The sequence below is a fragment of the Orycteropus afer genome, unplaced genomic scaffold, assembly GCF_000298275.1.
Source record: "Orycteropus afer afer isolate SDZICR_OR568_19922 unplaced genomic scaffold, OryAfe1.0 scaffold00015, whole genome shotgun sequence".
NCBI classification, from domain to species: domain Eukaryota; kingdom Metazoa; phylum Chordata; class Mammalia; order Tubulidentata; family Orycteropodidae; genus Orycteropus; species Orycteropus afer.
This window is the reverse complement of record NW_006921602.1, coordinates 6,758,919-6,772,702: the sequence shown is the minus strand read 5'-3', so window position 1 is coordinate 6,772,702 and position 13,784 is coordinate 6,758,919. Positions and strand designations below refer to the sequence as shown.

Below are 13,784 nucleotides of genomic sequence, written 5' to 3'. Positions count from 1 at the left end.
TACAATATTTGTCCTTTTGTGATTGACTTATTTCACTCAGCATAATGTCCTCCAAGTTCATCCATGTTATGCGGTGTTTTACAGATTCTACATTACTCTTTAGCATTGCATAGTATTCCATTGTGTGTATGTACCATAGTTTGGTTATCCATTCCTCAGTTGATGGACGTCTAGGTTGTTTCCATCTCTTGGCTATTGTAAATAGTGCTGCGATGAACATGGGTGTGCACATATCTGTTCCTGTCATGGCTCTCACTTCTTTAGGGCAAATCTCATGTCTATAGTTTCTTCACTGTCTCTTCCAGCCTTGTGGAACTATGCCCTTCTCTAAACACAGCCTTTTTTTTTTTTTTTTTTCAATTGTGATTTGAGTAAAAGTTTACAGAGCAAATTTCCTTTCCATACAACAGTTCACATACACTTTGTCTCATGACATTGACTGCAATTTCCCACAATGCAACAGCTCCCGATAGTTACTGCTTTCTGTGTCCATCCCTCCATGCACTCCTGCCCCCTGAGCTGTCTCCCTGTGCATAAACAGCTCTTCTTTCTCCCACGATTGTTCTTTCCAAGGAGTGTATCTACCTCAGGTAAATGTTCAACTCATATGCTTGTCTTTTGTTTGTCTGGAAGCCACAGGTGTGTGTTCAATTCCAGACCTGAAGGGCAGCTAGGGCCATAGTCTCAGTGGTTCCACCAGGCTCTATCAGACCAGTGAACTAGGAACACAGCCTCTTCTTTTCCACTTCTATGTTCTTACCCATGCTGTTCCCTCCATCTGTTATACCTTCTCACCCATGTCCATTCCTTGCACATCTGAAAGCCACCTCCTCTATAACACTTTTCTGATTCCTTTGTTGCCCAGTCCTGCCAAATTGGAAATGAATTCTCCCTCATGTGAACTCTCCTGGTCCTTTCTCTTGGTACTTATCATGTGGGATTGGGGTTCTGTGAACATAGCCTTTTCTTTCCCACTGGGTTCGGCACTCTTTCTTCCCACTAGTATTTATGGGAATCTGCTAAGTGCTAAGCCCTGGGATCTAGTGGTGAACTAGACAGCACAGCCTTGGCTCTCAAGGGCCCACAGGCTAGCCAGGAAGGTGCATGGTGCAACCAGGGTGGTCAGGGAAAAGACTGCTGATTCCTGGCCAGCCTCAGGGATGGGGGTGCTTCTGTACCTCGAGGCAGGGGGAATGGACAGATCTGGGCTCTAGGCCTGGCTTTAATGCTTTCTAATTACGTCATCTCTTTGAGTCTCAGTTGCCTCTCCTGTAAAACAGGGACAATTCTACTCCCCTTACAAGATGCTCATGCCCCTGGACTTGAATGTCAGGGAGTTTAACATGGCCTCCTGTTCTCAAAATCCATTGAATCTTAAAGGGGTCCCCCTCTTGGCATTGACTGGGGGCTGTCAGTGCCTTTGACGGAACTTAAGGGAAGATTGTTATAAAAGTAGCCCCCTCTCTCTTTGCTCAGTGCCATCTCCAGACCCATCCCCCACCACCTCTGGGCTTCCAATGTCCCCATTTCCCCTGCACATGGGGGCACCTGCATAGGAGAAATGCAAAGCCTTGCTGAGAGCTGATGCTTCTTCCCCCTTCAAAGATGAGAGCTTCAGTGACAAACTAGAAACTCATGAGGCCCTGCTCTGTTTTCTCTCAGCACCAGGAGGCTTCCTGCCACAGGGAACCAAAGGCTCCAAGAGGCCCTCTGCAGATCCTATGCTGGAGCTTCGGGAACATCAAATGGCCTTAAAAGACAAACTCATTTAATGGTTTCAGTGTAAATGCATTCAAGTCATGTGGATTAAATTTCTCTGAAAATACACAGGGGCTGAAAAAACAGGGGCAGAGAGCACTCAGCCCAAGAGGAATTTGTTTTCTCTTTTCCTTTTTGTGTGTCTGTGAGAGTTGTTATTGTTGCTCAAACCGAGACATGTGGAAAACCGTTCAAGATGTCTGACGCATCAGCATAGAGTCAGCTTTGCTCAGTTGGATTTCTCAGATGGCGATGCAGTGGACAGAAGGTGAAGGGTTAAGAAAATAGAGTAGCAGTCCCCCTAGGCCTCTCTATCCATCCTCCAGCCATTTACACCAGGGTCCATGTGTGCTTTTTGTTCACAAAGTTCACAATATGGTAAATAGGGGCCCAATCTATGGGTGCCTGTGATGCAAGACAGTGGTGGGTCCTTCTCTGGGGCAATGGAACATGGATTTGGGGGTAGGGTGGGGTGGAAGGTAATGCTCTTCTCACTGGCATCACTCTACCTTTTATCTTAAATGGATGAGGATGCTTAGGAGGTCCCAGTCTTCCTGCTAGATTCTCTTGGGAGCTCTTTAAAAACACAGATTCCCTGGCCTCACCAAAAGCTCAGGAGATGCTGACCAAGGTACGAGAGTTCGGCCAGGGCTGGAAGCCATGAATGGCTGAGAAGTGGAAGAGCCTGGGTCAGAGGAAGCCTTTTAAACACATCTCCCAATGCCTAATTTCAGCCTTAGCTGCCTGCAAGTGACTCAGTCCTCTGCTTCCCACTTTACTGATTTCAGAACACGCCCACATTTTGTGTATTATTTGTTTTTGCATAGCACTCTGAGGTAGATTAGTTCATCCTCATCCTGCACCTGAGCAAACAGAAGTTGAGGGAGGGTGAGAGAGCTTCTCCAAGGGTCTTCCCACAAGTGGTGAGTCTTTGGACTTCAAATCCTTGCTTGTGTACCATTGAGGTGCCTCCTAGCAAGGAGCTGAATCAATATGCATCACTATGGTCGTGAATAATAGCCAGTGGGATCCAAATAACATTGGCATCAATCTCTCATTTCCCATAATCAACATCCACAGGGCCCTATGTCTGAATAAGATTCTTGGAAAGCTGCCTGCAGTTCAGGGAAAATGGAGGCTGGGGCAGGGAGCTGGAAGGTGATGAAATCAAGTAGGATATGCTATGAAGTCCATGCAAGTGGGGACAGGGATTCCTGAAAGGTCTAGTGTGCCCCTGTCCCTTCTGCATATGCTCCCTGACTCCCTGGAGCTCCAGAGTCTCTTTCTCTGTTTGTTCCTTTCAGCCCAATTGTGGCAGTAAGCATGCTCAGGTCACGTGGCCGTAATGAGTGTGATTCTGCAGCACCAGCTCTCTCCCACAGTGCTCCTGGCTGCACTGAGATCAGTGAAAGTGACTTGGAGTTGGTTCTATCATACCTCTCTGTTTGTCTAAGCCCACCCTTCAAGACTCTGTTCAAATTCCTCATTCTATGAAATCCTCCCACAGACTCCAGGCACAGGGATTTCTCCTTTTCAACCCTAGTTGGCTTTTACTATGAGCAACATTCTGTGGGGAATGCTCTCAGGCTGTTGGGAGATGGTTGTCAATAGAATAGATGGGTTATGGGCCTAAGTGACTCCAACTCAAAGTAGAAAGTGATATGTGCCATTGGAGAGAAGGCTCAGGGCGGGTAATTAGACTAGAAGAAGGATTCAGAAAAGCTTCATAGAGAAAGAGGCCTCACAAAGATGAATGTAATCAATATAATACTACACTTTGTTTTGTATCACTTTTTAATTATTTCAAAGAAACTAGTGTTGCCTCCCCCAAATGGTCTGTGAGTTACTTGAGAAGGAAACCATGTCATACTTGTACCAACATTTTGCAGAATCAGGTAAAGTTTTTTTTAACAGATGCTTAATAAACAAATGTTGGTTAAAATAAATGTTATCTGGGAAAAATCAATTCAACTCAATCTTAAGCATTCTTACCATGTGAAGAACATGGATGTTGTGCATATTATGTCTGGGTTGGTTAAGAGCGGTTCCAGACATTCATTCAGTCTTTCAAAGTATATTATTTTGAGCATTTACTAAATGCCACAGATTATAACCTTGATTTTAGGAAGAAGATAATGAAACAGGCAATTACTATACAGCTTAACAAATTGGTATGCAAATAGAAATACAGAATTCTATGGGGACAGCTAGTTTAGTGATGGGAAAGATACTCAGAGAGTCTCACAGAGAAAGGGATATCCAAGTTGATAGAGTATGAATGAGGATTTTCAACTCCAGCTGTAAACAGCAAGAAAAGCTGGACAAAATATAGCAAACAACTTCTCTCAAGCACTGAAACTAATGAAGAACTCAATCCTTGAGAAAAGGGATCCACAGGGCTGGCCACCACATTCACTGGAGATTTCTCTCTGAGGACATTGTCCTCCTTGCAGCACAGGGAAATAGAGTCCACACAAGGAGTGCCAGTCTTGCTGAGTACAGGAAAAAAATGATTGCAGTTGGGGCTGCAAAGCTGGCTAGGATCTGAGGAGGGGGGAGTCAGGGTACCAGAAAAGAAAGAGCCACAGAGAAAGAGCCCCCAAATCTGCTAAAAATGCCCTTCAGGTCTTTGATTGACTCCTGAGCCATGCATGTAGAATATGAAGCTCCAGAAGATCTATCAGAGAATAGGCACTGGGATCAGAGATTTTAGAGGCTGCCCCATGCTAGGGAGATGTTGGGGTTCATGCCCAGAAAGAAGGGAGAGACTTTAGTGAATATGCTGGGCTTTCAGTTGAGACCCTGGAATATCTCTCCTCTATGAATAAGGACCACACTTTGGGAGTAATGGCAAAACGAGATTAGACTTGCCCTAACCAAGGCAAAAAACAAATGTTGTGGATTGAATTGTGTCCTCCCGAAATATGTGTCAACTTGGCTGGATCACGATTCTCAGTGGTTTGGTAGTCATGTAATGATATAATTTGTCAGTTATGTAATGACCCCCCCCCATGATGTGATCTGATGTGATAAACCACGCTGTTGAGGAACAGCTTGGTCACAGTCCTGATGTGATGTAAGGGGAGTTTCCCTGGGGTTAGGCCTGTATCACCTTTTATCTTACGAGTGATAAAAGAAGAGAAAAGCTAGTAGAGAGAAAGGGACCTATTACTACTAAGAAGGAAGAGCAAGGAGCGGAGTGCATCCTTTGGACCCAGAGTCCCTGTGCTGAGAAGCTCCTAGACCCAGGGAAGACCAAGAGACATAGAGATCCCCAAGGATCCCCATGTGCCAGGCCCACAGATGTTGAGAATAGATTAGGACCTTCCTCCTAAACTGTGGGCCAACAAAGAGAAAAAGCCTTCCCCTAGAGCTAGCATTCTGAATCAGACTTCTAGCTTTCTAAATTGTGAGAGAAAAAGTTTCTAAATTTGCTAAAGCCTTTCACTTGTGGTATTTCTGCTATATCAGCACTAGATAACTAAGACACCAAGCACTGATAAAATTTAGGTGATACCAGCAATTTAACTGCTTATAAAAACAAAATTTAGCATTCTTTAGAGGAAAATAACATAACATACAGCCTATAAAATGTATCATCCACCATGTTCAGCATAGCATAAAAAATGACTAAACAGTCAAAGAATCAGGAAGAAGTGGCTGACAACCATGAGATAAAATAGTCAGTAGAAACAGATTCAGAGATGATTCAAATATTGGAGTTAGTCAACATGGACTTCAAAATAAGTATGATTTATTTAGAAAAAAAGAGTAAAAGATGGAGAAATTTATCCATCATTTTAACAGAGAATTGGAATTTATATAAGAAAATCAAATGGAAACAGGAACTACAAAATAAACTATCTGTAGTTAGAATATACTGAATGGGTTTAACTCAATACTGGATACAGCAGAAAACTGTATTAATGAACTTGAAGAAAGATCAATAGGAAATGTCTAAATTGAAGCACAGAGAGAGAAAAAATGAAATAAAAAACAGAGCAGAGATATGAGGAACATAATGAAAAGACCCAACATATACTCAATTAGAGTCTAAGAAGTAAAGGAGAGAAAAAATAAGACAAGTTAGATTAAAAAAAGTAAAGGTAGAGAATTTCCAAATCCGATGAAAGATACCACCCCAGATATTCAAGAAATTTAAAAAACCCTAAGAAGAACAACTACAAAGAAAACTACATTCAAGAAAATTATAGTCACACTGAAGTTGAAGACAAACTGGAAAGCAACCAAAGGAAAATGACATATTACATTGAAAGATACAACAATAAAGCTTAAGGGTGACATCTCAACAGAAACTATAAAGCCAGAAAACTTCATGACATAATGACAATGTCACAGAGTGATATTCTAGAGTGCTAAAAGAAAAACTGCCAACTTAATATTCTATACCTTGTGAAAATATACTTCAAAAATAAAGATATTACACAAACAAACAGATATAAACAAACAAACAAAAACTCAACTCCAAAAGCTAACAGAAGCATTTTCAGCAGACCTGCACTACAAGAAGTACTAAACGGAGTTCTCTGATTAAAGGAAAATTACCTCAGATGAAGGTACAGAAATATAGGAAAAAATGAAGACTACTAAAAGGGCCTTTGAGTGGATAAATAGAAATAAATATTGATAGTTTAAAACAACAACAATAAATAATAATTTATTGTGGAATTTACACCACATGTAAAGGTAAAATATGTAGTAAAAATAACACAGAAAAACAGAATTGGAATTAAACTGGAATTAAACTATTGTTGTTGTTGTTATGTGCCATCAAGTTGGACCCAACTCATAGCGACCCCTCCTTGGGTTTCCAAAGCGATATCATTACGGAAGTAGATTGCCCAACTTTCCTTCCGAGGAGTGGCTGGTGGGTTTGAACTGCCAGCCCTCTGGTTAGCAGTCAAATGCCTTAGGCACTATGCTACCAGAGCTCCTTAAACTATTGTAAGCATCTTGTATTGTTTAGGTGGTGGCAAAAGTACTTATTTAAAGTAGATTATAATAAATCAAGAATGCATATTGTGATTTCTAGAGTAAACACTAAAATATTAATAAAAGGAGGTACGACTAAAAAAACTAACAGTAGAAAGAAAATGAAATAGTACAAAATGCTTGGATAATCCAAAAGAAAGTTAGCAGAAATAAAGGAATGAAAAAAAAAAAAAAAGATGCAACATATAGAACACATGTAGCAAGATGGTAGATTTCAACCTAATTATATCAGTTATTACATTAAATGTAATTTTCCAGTTAAAAGGCAAGGATTTTCAAACTGGATTAAAACAACAGCAACAACACTATATGCTGCTTAAAAGAGACACACTTTACAGAAAGGCTGAAAGCAAAAGGATGGAAAAAAGATATACAGCACACAAAAACTAATCAAAAGACAGCTGGCATGCTTTTAGATTATTATTATTATTATTATTATTAGACAAAGTAGACTTAACGGGAAGAAACACTGTGAAATATAACCCACTGCCATAGAGTAAATTCCAACTCCTAGTGACCCCCACTGGATTTCCAAGGCTGCAAATCTTCATGGAAATAGATTGCCAAAATAGATTGGAGCAGCTGGTGGGTTTGAACCATTGACGACCTGGTTAGCAGCCAAATTCTTACCCACTACGCCCCCAGAGCTCCTTATGAAATACAAAGAAGAACATTTTATAATGATGAACAGATCTATTCAACATAATATATAATAGTACTAAATTTGTGTGTGTCTAATTAACATAGCTTCAAAATATATAAAGCAAAAGTTGACAGAAAAGGAGAGATAGGCAAATTCTCAATGATAGTTGGAGATTTTAATATATCTCTCTCAAAAACTGATAGACTGAGCACACAAAAAATCTGTAAGAATGTAGCAGATTTAAACAACCAAATTAAGTCAATTAACCAAATTGACCTAACTGATACATATTATGTGTGTGTGTGTATATATATATATATGTTTGTGCGTATGTGTGTGTGTATTACAAATTAGACTGTAGAAATACTGTAGAATAGACATTCTTTTCAAATGCACCGGGTAAATACAGACTGGGTCATAAAAGGAGTCTTAACAAATATCAATGGACTTAAATTATACAGTGGACCCAACTTGACAGCATATTCACTGGCCACTGTGGAGTTAAATTGGAACCCATTAATAGAAAGATAACTAAAAAATCTCCAAATGGTTGGAAATTAAGCAACACACTTCCGAGTCGGATCCAACTCATAGCAACCCCTCCTCGGGTTTCCAAGGTGGTATTACTATGGAAGTAGATTGTCCAATCTTCCTTCCGAGGAGAGGCTGGTGGGTTTGAACCACCAGCCTTCTGGTTAGCAGTCAAATGCCTTAGGCACTACACCACCAGAGCTTCAAATAAACAGTAGCCATAAAAAAAATGATTGAAAAATTGAACTTCTGTTCATCAAAAGACACTATTAAGAGAATGAAAAGGCAAAACAGACTGGGAGAGGATACTGTATTTGTAATACTTCTACCTGACAAAGGATTTGCATATAGAATATATATATATTAATTCTAGAGTTGAAAAAGAAAAAGGCAATTAAAATATGGGCAAAAGACTTGAGCAGACACTTCACGAAAGATAATATAAAAATGGGCAATAAACTTACAGAAAGTTTCCCAACAACATTAGTCATCAGAAAAATGCAAATTAAACTCAATGAGAAACCACTTTACCCTGCCATAAGGTTAGAATTTAAAAAGACTGATAATATCAAATGTTATTGAAGATGTGGGGCAACTGGAATTCTCTAACACTGGCAAAACCACTTTGGAAAAAATTCTTCACAATTACTACCGAACCTAAAGATACATCTGCTCTCAAACCCACCAGCCACTCCTCGGAAGGAAGGTTGGGCGATCTACTTCCTAGTGATACTGCCTCGGAAACCCAAGGAGGGGTCGCTATGAGTCGGGTCCGACTCGATAGCAAATAACAACAACAACAAACCTACCTTTTATGGATTGAGCAGCAATTCTGGATTGAATTGTGCCCCTCAAAAGATATGTTGAAGTCCTAACCCCTGGACCTGTAAATATGACCTTGTTTGGGGAAATAGGACCTTTCTTTGAAGACATTATTGGTTAAGTCATACTGGAGTAAGGTGGGTCTCAGTCTTTATCCTCTCTGAGTAGTGTCTTATACAAGGAGAGAATACACACACAGAGAAGGTCACACACAGGGGGAAGACAAATACCATGTGGAAATGTAGGCAGATACATCTATAAGCAACAAAAGAATGACAAGGATTGCTGGCAGCTACCAGAAAGTAGGAAAGAAACATGGAACAATTTTTCTCTCAAAGTCCTCAGAAGGAATTGACACAACTGCTACCCTGATTTGGACTTTTAGCCTCCAGAACTGTGAAAGAGTAATTTTCTGTTCTTTAAAGTCACTCACTTTGTGATACTTTGTTATGGTAGCCCTTGGAGACTAAGACAATATCCAGGAAAGATGAGTGCATATGTCCACCAAAGACTATGTACAAAAATGGTAATAGCAGGTGTATTCAAAATAGCCCCAAACTGGAAACGAAAATCCATCAGCAGTTCCCTAGTTGCCCATCAAGTTGATTCCAACTCAGAGTGACCCCATGTGTGCCAAGGTCTACTCAATGGCTGGATTTTGGGAAGTAGATTGCTAGGCCTTTCTTCAAAGGCATCCTTGGGTGGATGCAAACTTGTAACCTTTTGGTTAGCAGTGCCCAGGGACTACATAAGAATCAACTTATGAACAATAGAAAGAATAAAGAAAATGTGTATTGATACAATAGAATACTACTCAGCAATTAAAAAGCATAAAGAATAATACATTCAACAACATGGTCCAACCCACAGACATAAGGTTGAGTGAAAGAAGTCAGATACAGACGAGCACCTACTATATAATACCATCTATACGAAGGGCGGCTGGCACAGGACTGGGCAGTGTTTCGTTCTGTTGTACATAATGTCACTATGAGTCAGAGACGACTAGACAGCACCTAACAACAACAATAACATTGTGCAGCTGGAATGCTCCTTAGAAGCTAGAATGGCCAGACTTCGTCTTACATAGTTAGGTCATATTGTTAGAAGGGACCAGTCCCTGGAGCAGAATTCCATGCTTGCTAAAGTAGACAACGAGTGAAAAAGGGGAGCACACTCAACAAGATGGATTGACACAGTGGCTGCAACGATGGGCTCAAGCACAGCTAGGATTGTGAGGATAGCACAGGACCAGGTAGTGTTTTGTTTTGTTGTACATAGGGTCACTATGAGTTGGACCCAACTTGACAGCACCTAACAAGAACACATAAATTTCAAAAACAGGCAAAATTAATCAGTGCTGATAGATGTCAGAAATAGTGGTTACCTTTGGAGAGGACCTTGACTGAGTAGTGTGGGGGTACAAAGGAACCCTCTGGGAAGCTGAAAATGTTCTATCTCTTATTCTGGGTGGTGATTACATAGGTGTAGCATGTAGGAGTTCATTGAACTGCACACTCAGGATGTCTATACTTTCCTGTGTAAATTATATCTCATTAGAAAGGTAAGTAAGGCATTCGTCTCTTTACAGAGAGTGTAGGGGAAGAATAAAAGAGAATTAGCCAGATCTGGGTGGTGGGATGAGAAGAGTAGGGAGGTTAGGACAGGCCTCCCAGGAGGAGGGAATAGCTATGTAAAGCAATCCTGGAGAGCAGGGAAAAGGAAATAATTTGATTTGGAGTGTTGAGGGAAAGGAGGTGCGAGCAATAGGAGAACAGGTTGGCGAGGGCAGGCAGAGGCCAGATCAAAAAGAGGACATTTATCGACAGTGTTCATGTGGTTCCTTGGTTCCTCAAGGGCTTCTAAAAGAACCAAGAGAGGCCTATCCCATCCATCTCAGGAAGGAGGCAGGCCCTTCCTTGTGTCACTGAAAAACCAGTCAGAGGGAGGGGACTGGGGATTAACAGTAAATATGCATGAGGGGTCTTACTGGGGCAAGAAAATGTGGGGAGACTCTCAAAACTTGGTAAATTTACTAAAATCTCATTCAATTGGACACTTGAAAGGGGCAAATTATGATATGCAAAATATACATATATATGTAAATATAAAGTTATTTTTTAAAAAATCAAAGGTGGATCCTTCCCATTCCTTGACTACCCCTGGTAGTCAAGGATCCTTCTGGTCTCTCCCTCCATTCAATTTCACTTTCCCTTCCCTTTGCTCCCCCATGGCCTGTGTTTTAACTTATAAGCACGTTCATGCCCATCCCTTCAGACAGCTCCTAAAAGCTCTTTAAGTGGATAGGACTGGCAATGCTGCCCCCATCGATGAGACAAGGACACTGAGGCCTGAGAAAGGAAGAAGGGATAGCTATTGTGCATGGGTGCCTGCTGCCTGTGCCCTCACATGACCCAGAGAATGTGGGGTCATTCATTCCCGTTTCAAGAGGAGAAGGTTGAGGGCCTGAGAAAGTGAATGCTCAAGGCTTCTTGTGCAGCCTTGACCTGCTGGGACCAATAGTCAAGTCACTGGAAATGGGAGGCGCTGCATATGAGGGCCAGTCTGGACAGCTGCTGGGCTGAGGGGTGGGATGGTGTAGGGCTGTGGGGGTGGAGCTCTCACTCACCACTTCTTGCCACTGATGTCGTGCTGCTGCACTGTGTAGCCAAAAAAGGCAGTCCTGGGGCCAGTGATGACTCGGGGCTTCCTGGTGTCCATGTTGAAGGTGTCCGTGAACCCTGGGGTGGGGAGGAAAGGAGAGACAGGGTGGTCACGTGGGTGGAAGTATGGGCCCAGGATCATGCCAAGCCCTACCTGCAGGTCACTTACTTCAGAGGGTCTTGGTTGTAGGCGTGTTTGTTTCTCTATTCTTGGGGGGCTCCTATATGAGGTAGGTGACATAGTCCTTGCCTGGGGGACCCCACAATCTGATAAGGGAGGCATAAATGGGGAACTCAGTCCCTTCTCCAGAGAGTTCCTGGTCTCAGAGGGAGAGACAGCCTATGTTCTAAAGGAGCCACAGTAGATGGAAGAGCCACAGCCCCTGACCTGGAAAAACCCATGGTGACAGCATGCATTCTTAGGGAAGCCCTCCTCTGGGAGGAGAGACACTGCTCTTGCCCTTCTTATGACCCAAGGCCCCCTGAGTCCCTTCTCTGGCCCTGCCTTAATCTGGAGGGCTGGAGAAGTCCCTTTGTCCTGATAGCTCAGCGTTTGTCCCAAGCATTGACCTCCTTCTTCCTCATCTCGCTGTCCTCCAACTCTGCTCTTCCAGCTTCTATTTGTTTCCTCTTCCTTTCTCTCTCTTTCCTCTCCTCTCTCCTCCTTCTCTCCCCTCTCCTTCCTCTCTCCCTCTACCCCTCTCTCTCTTCTTTGCCTGCTAAAGAATCAGGGAACTGGATTCCCACCTCTGGGGCTGCTGGTAATGGTCTTCTTTGGAACCAGTTTGCAAAGCTAAGGCATTTGACTGCTAACCAGATGGCTGGCGGTTGAAACCCACCAGCCACTCCTCGGAAGGAAGAGTGGGCAATCTACTTCTGTAGTGATACTGCCTCGGAAACCCAAGGAGGGGTCGCTATGAGTCAAGTCCGACTTGATGGCACATAACAACAACATGTGGCTTTAGCAGGGGCTGCTACTTGGCTGGAGCAGCTGAGCAAAGGAGGGAGAAAGTCCCATAACCCTGTCTGTCACCCTGGCCCAAGCATCTTCTTGTTTGGTTAAGTCACATGTCAGTTAACCACATCAACCTGGTGAGAAGCTTCGGTTGAGTCAAATGCTTTGCCCTTTTTGGCATTCTGTGCCAAATCACAAGAACTACAACTCACATCTGAGTTTACAGATCTCGTCCATCCGCCATCATTTCTCCTCACAGGATGGTGGGTGAGCGAGCAAGCATCATCTCCACTTGGCAGTCCCAGGTGCAGCCCCAGAGAGGCTGAGGCTCAGCCAGGGGTGCACAACGGCTTAGCAACAGCATTGGAACTAGACCTCCGACACCTACTCTGTGACTCCTTCCCTCCACCACGCACTTCCAGGCCACATCTGGCCTCCTGATCTACCCAAGCCACACCTTGCCTAACAGGGCCACCAAACTTAGGACCCCTAGGATTTAAGGAGTGGGATTTTGTCACCAGCCAAAACTTCCAGATATGTGAAAATCAATCAGCATAATAGGATTTTTATCACTGCCACCCCTTTCGCATATAGGGAACTTGATAAGCTTCAAAGAACATTCATGTGCATGTTATCATTTGGTCTTCATGACAGCCCTGTGACACAGACAGCAAAGGGACTATTATCCCCAGAGAAAACAGGATCAGAGAGATTAACTGACATACCTGTAACCCCAGCACCAACAAGCAAGAGGATAGGATCAAGTCCCTGAATCTGGGATTTGTATCAGCAAGTACCCACCATCCTTTCCCTGGCCATTGACCTGTTCAAGGTAGTGCTCTGGGCCCCTACTGGAATAAGTACTATTGACCAGAAACAAGTGGTTTCTTCCACACTTGCTTTATTTTGCCCATATTTAACCTTAGAGATGATAGATATGAGGTATCCCACCTACCCATACTGATTGATCATTAGTGCTGCCGGGAGCACTGAGTTAAGAAAGATTCTGAGGTCAGATTCAGGCTTAATGGGCAAGAGTAGTGTGACCGATGGGCAATACCTGCGGCAGGTACAGAAGAAGACAGTGGCAGCAAGTGGTTATGTAGCTTTGTGATTGCTAATCTGCCATGTGAATTTTGTGTCATAGTCCTGGAGCACGGGGTGGGAGAAGGAGAGCAGTTAATCCACTAGTGCCTTGCTTAAAAACTCATTATTTGGAATGGGATTATCATTCTGGTTAGTAGCAGGCAGCTTTGGGGAAGACCTTGGTCAGGTGAGCACAGGGACATAAAGGAGGACAAGTCCCTGGTCAGGAAGGGCATGTCATGGAGGAAAGAGGGATGTCAGTGTCACCTGTGCAGAGCTGGGACACCGGTGGGCAGGAAAGGGCCAAGGAAGT

General features: G+C 42.9%; 1 protein-coding gene across 1 annotated transcript in view; it reads right to left on the bottom strand.

The window, feature by feature from the left end:
- Positions 1-12,622, bottom strand: part of ITGA11 (integrin subunit alpha 11) — a 153,222-nt gene extending 140,600 nt beyond the window's left edge. The window contains exons 1-2 of the mRNA XM_042783262.1: positions 12,598-12,622; positions 11,397-11,508 (exon numbers count right to left, since the gene is read on the bottom strand). Of these exons, the coding sequence (XP_042639196.1) occupies positions 11,397-11,508; positions 12,598-12,622 (137 nt within the window). The remainder of the gene's footprint in view (positions 1-11,396; positions 11,509-12,597) is intronic.
- Positions 12,623-13,784: the final 1,162 nt, after the last annotated feature.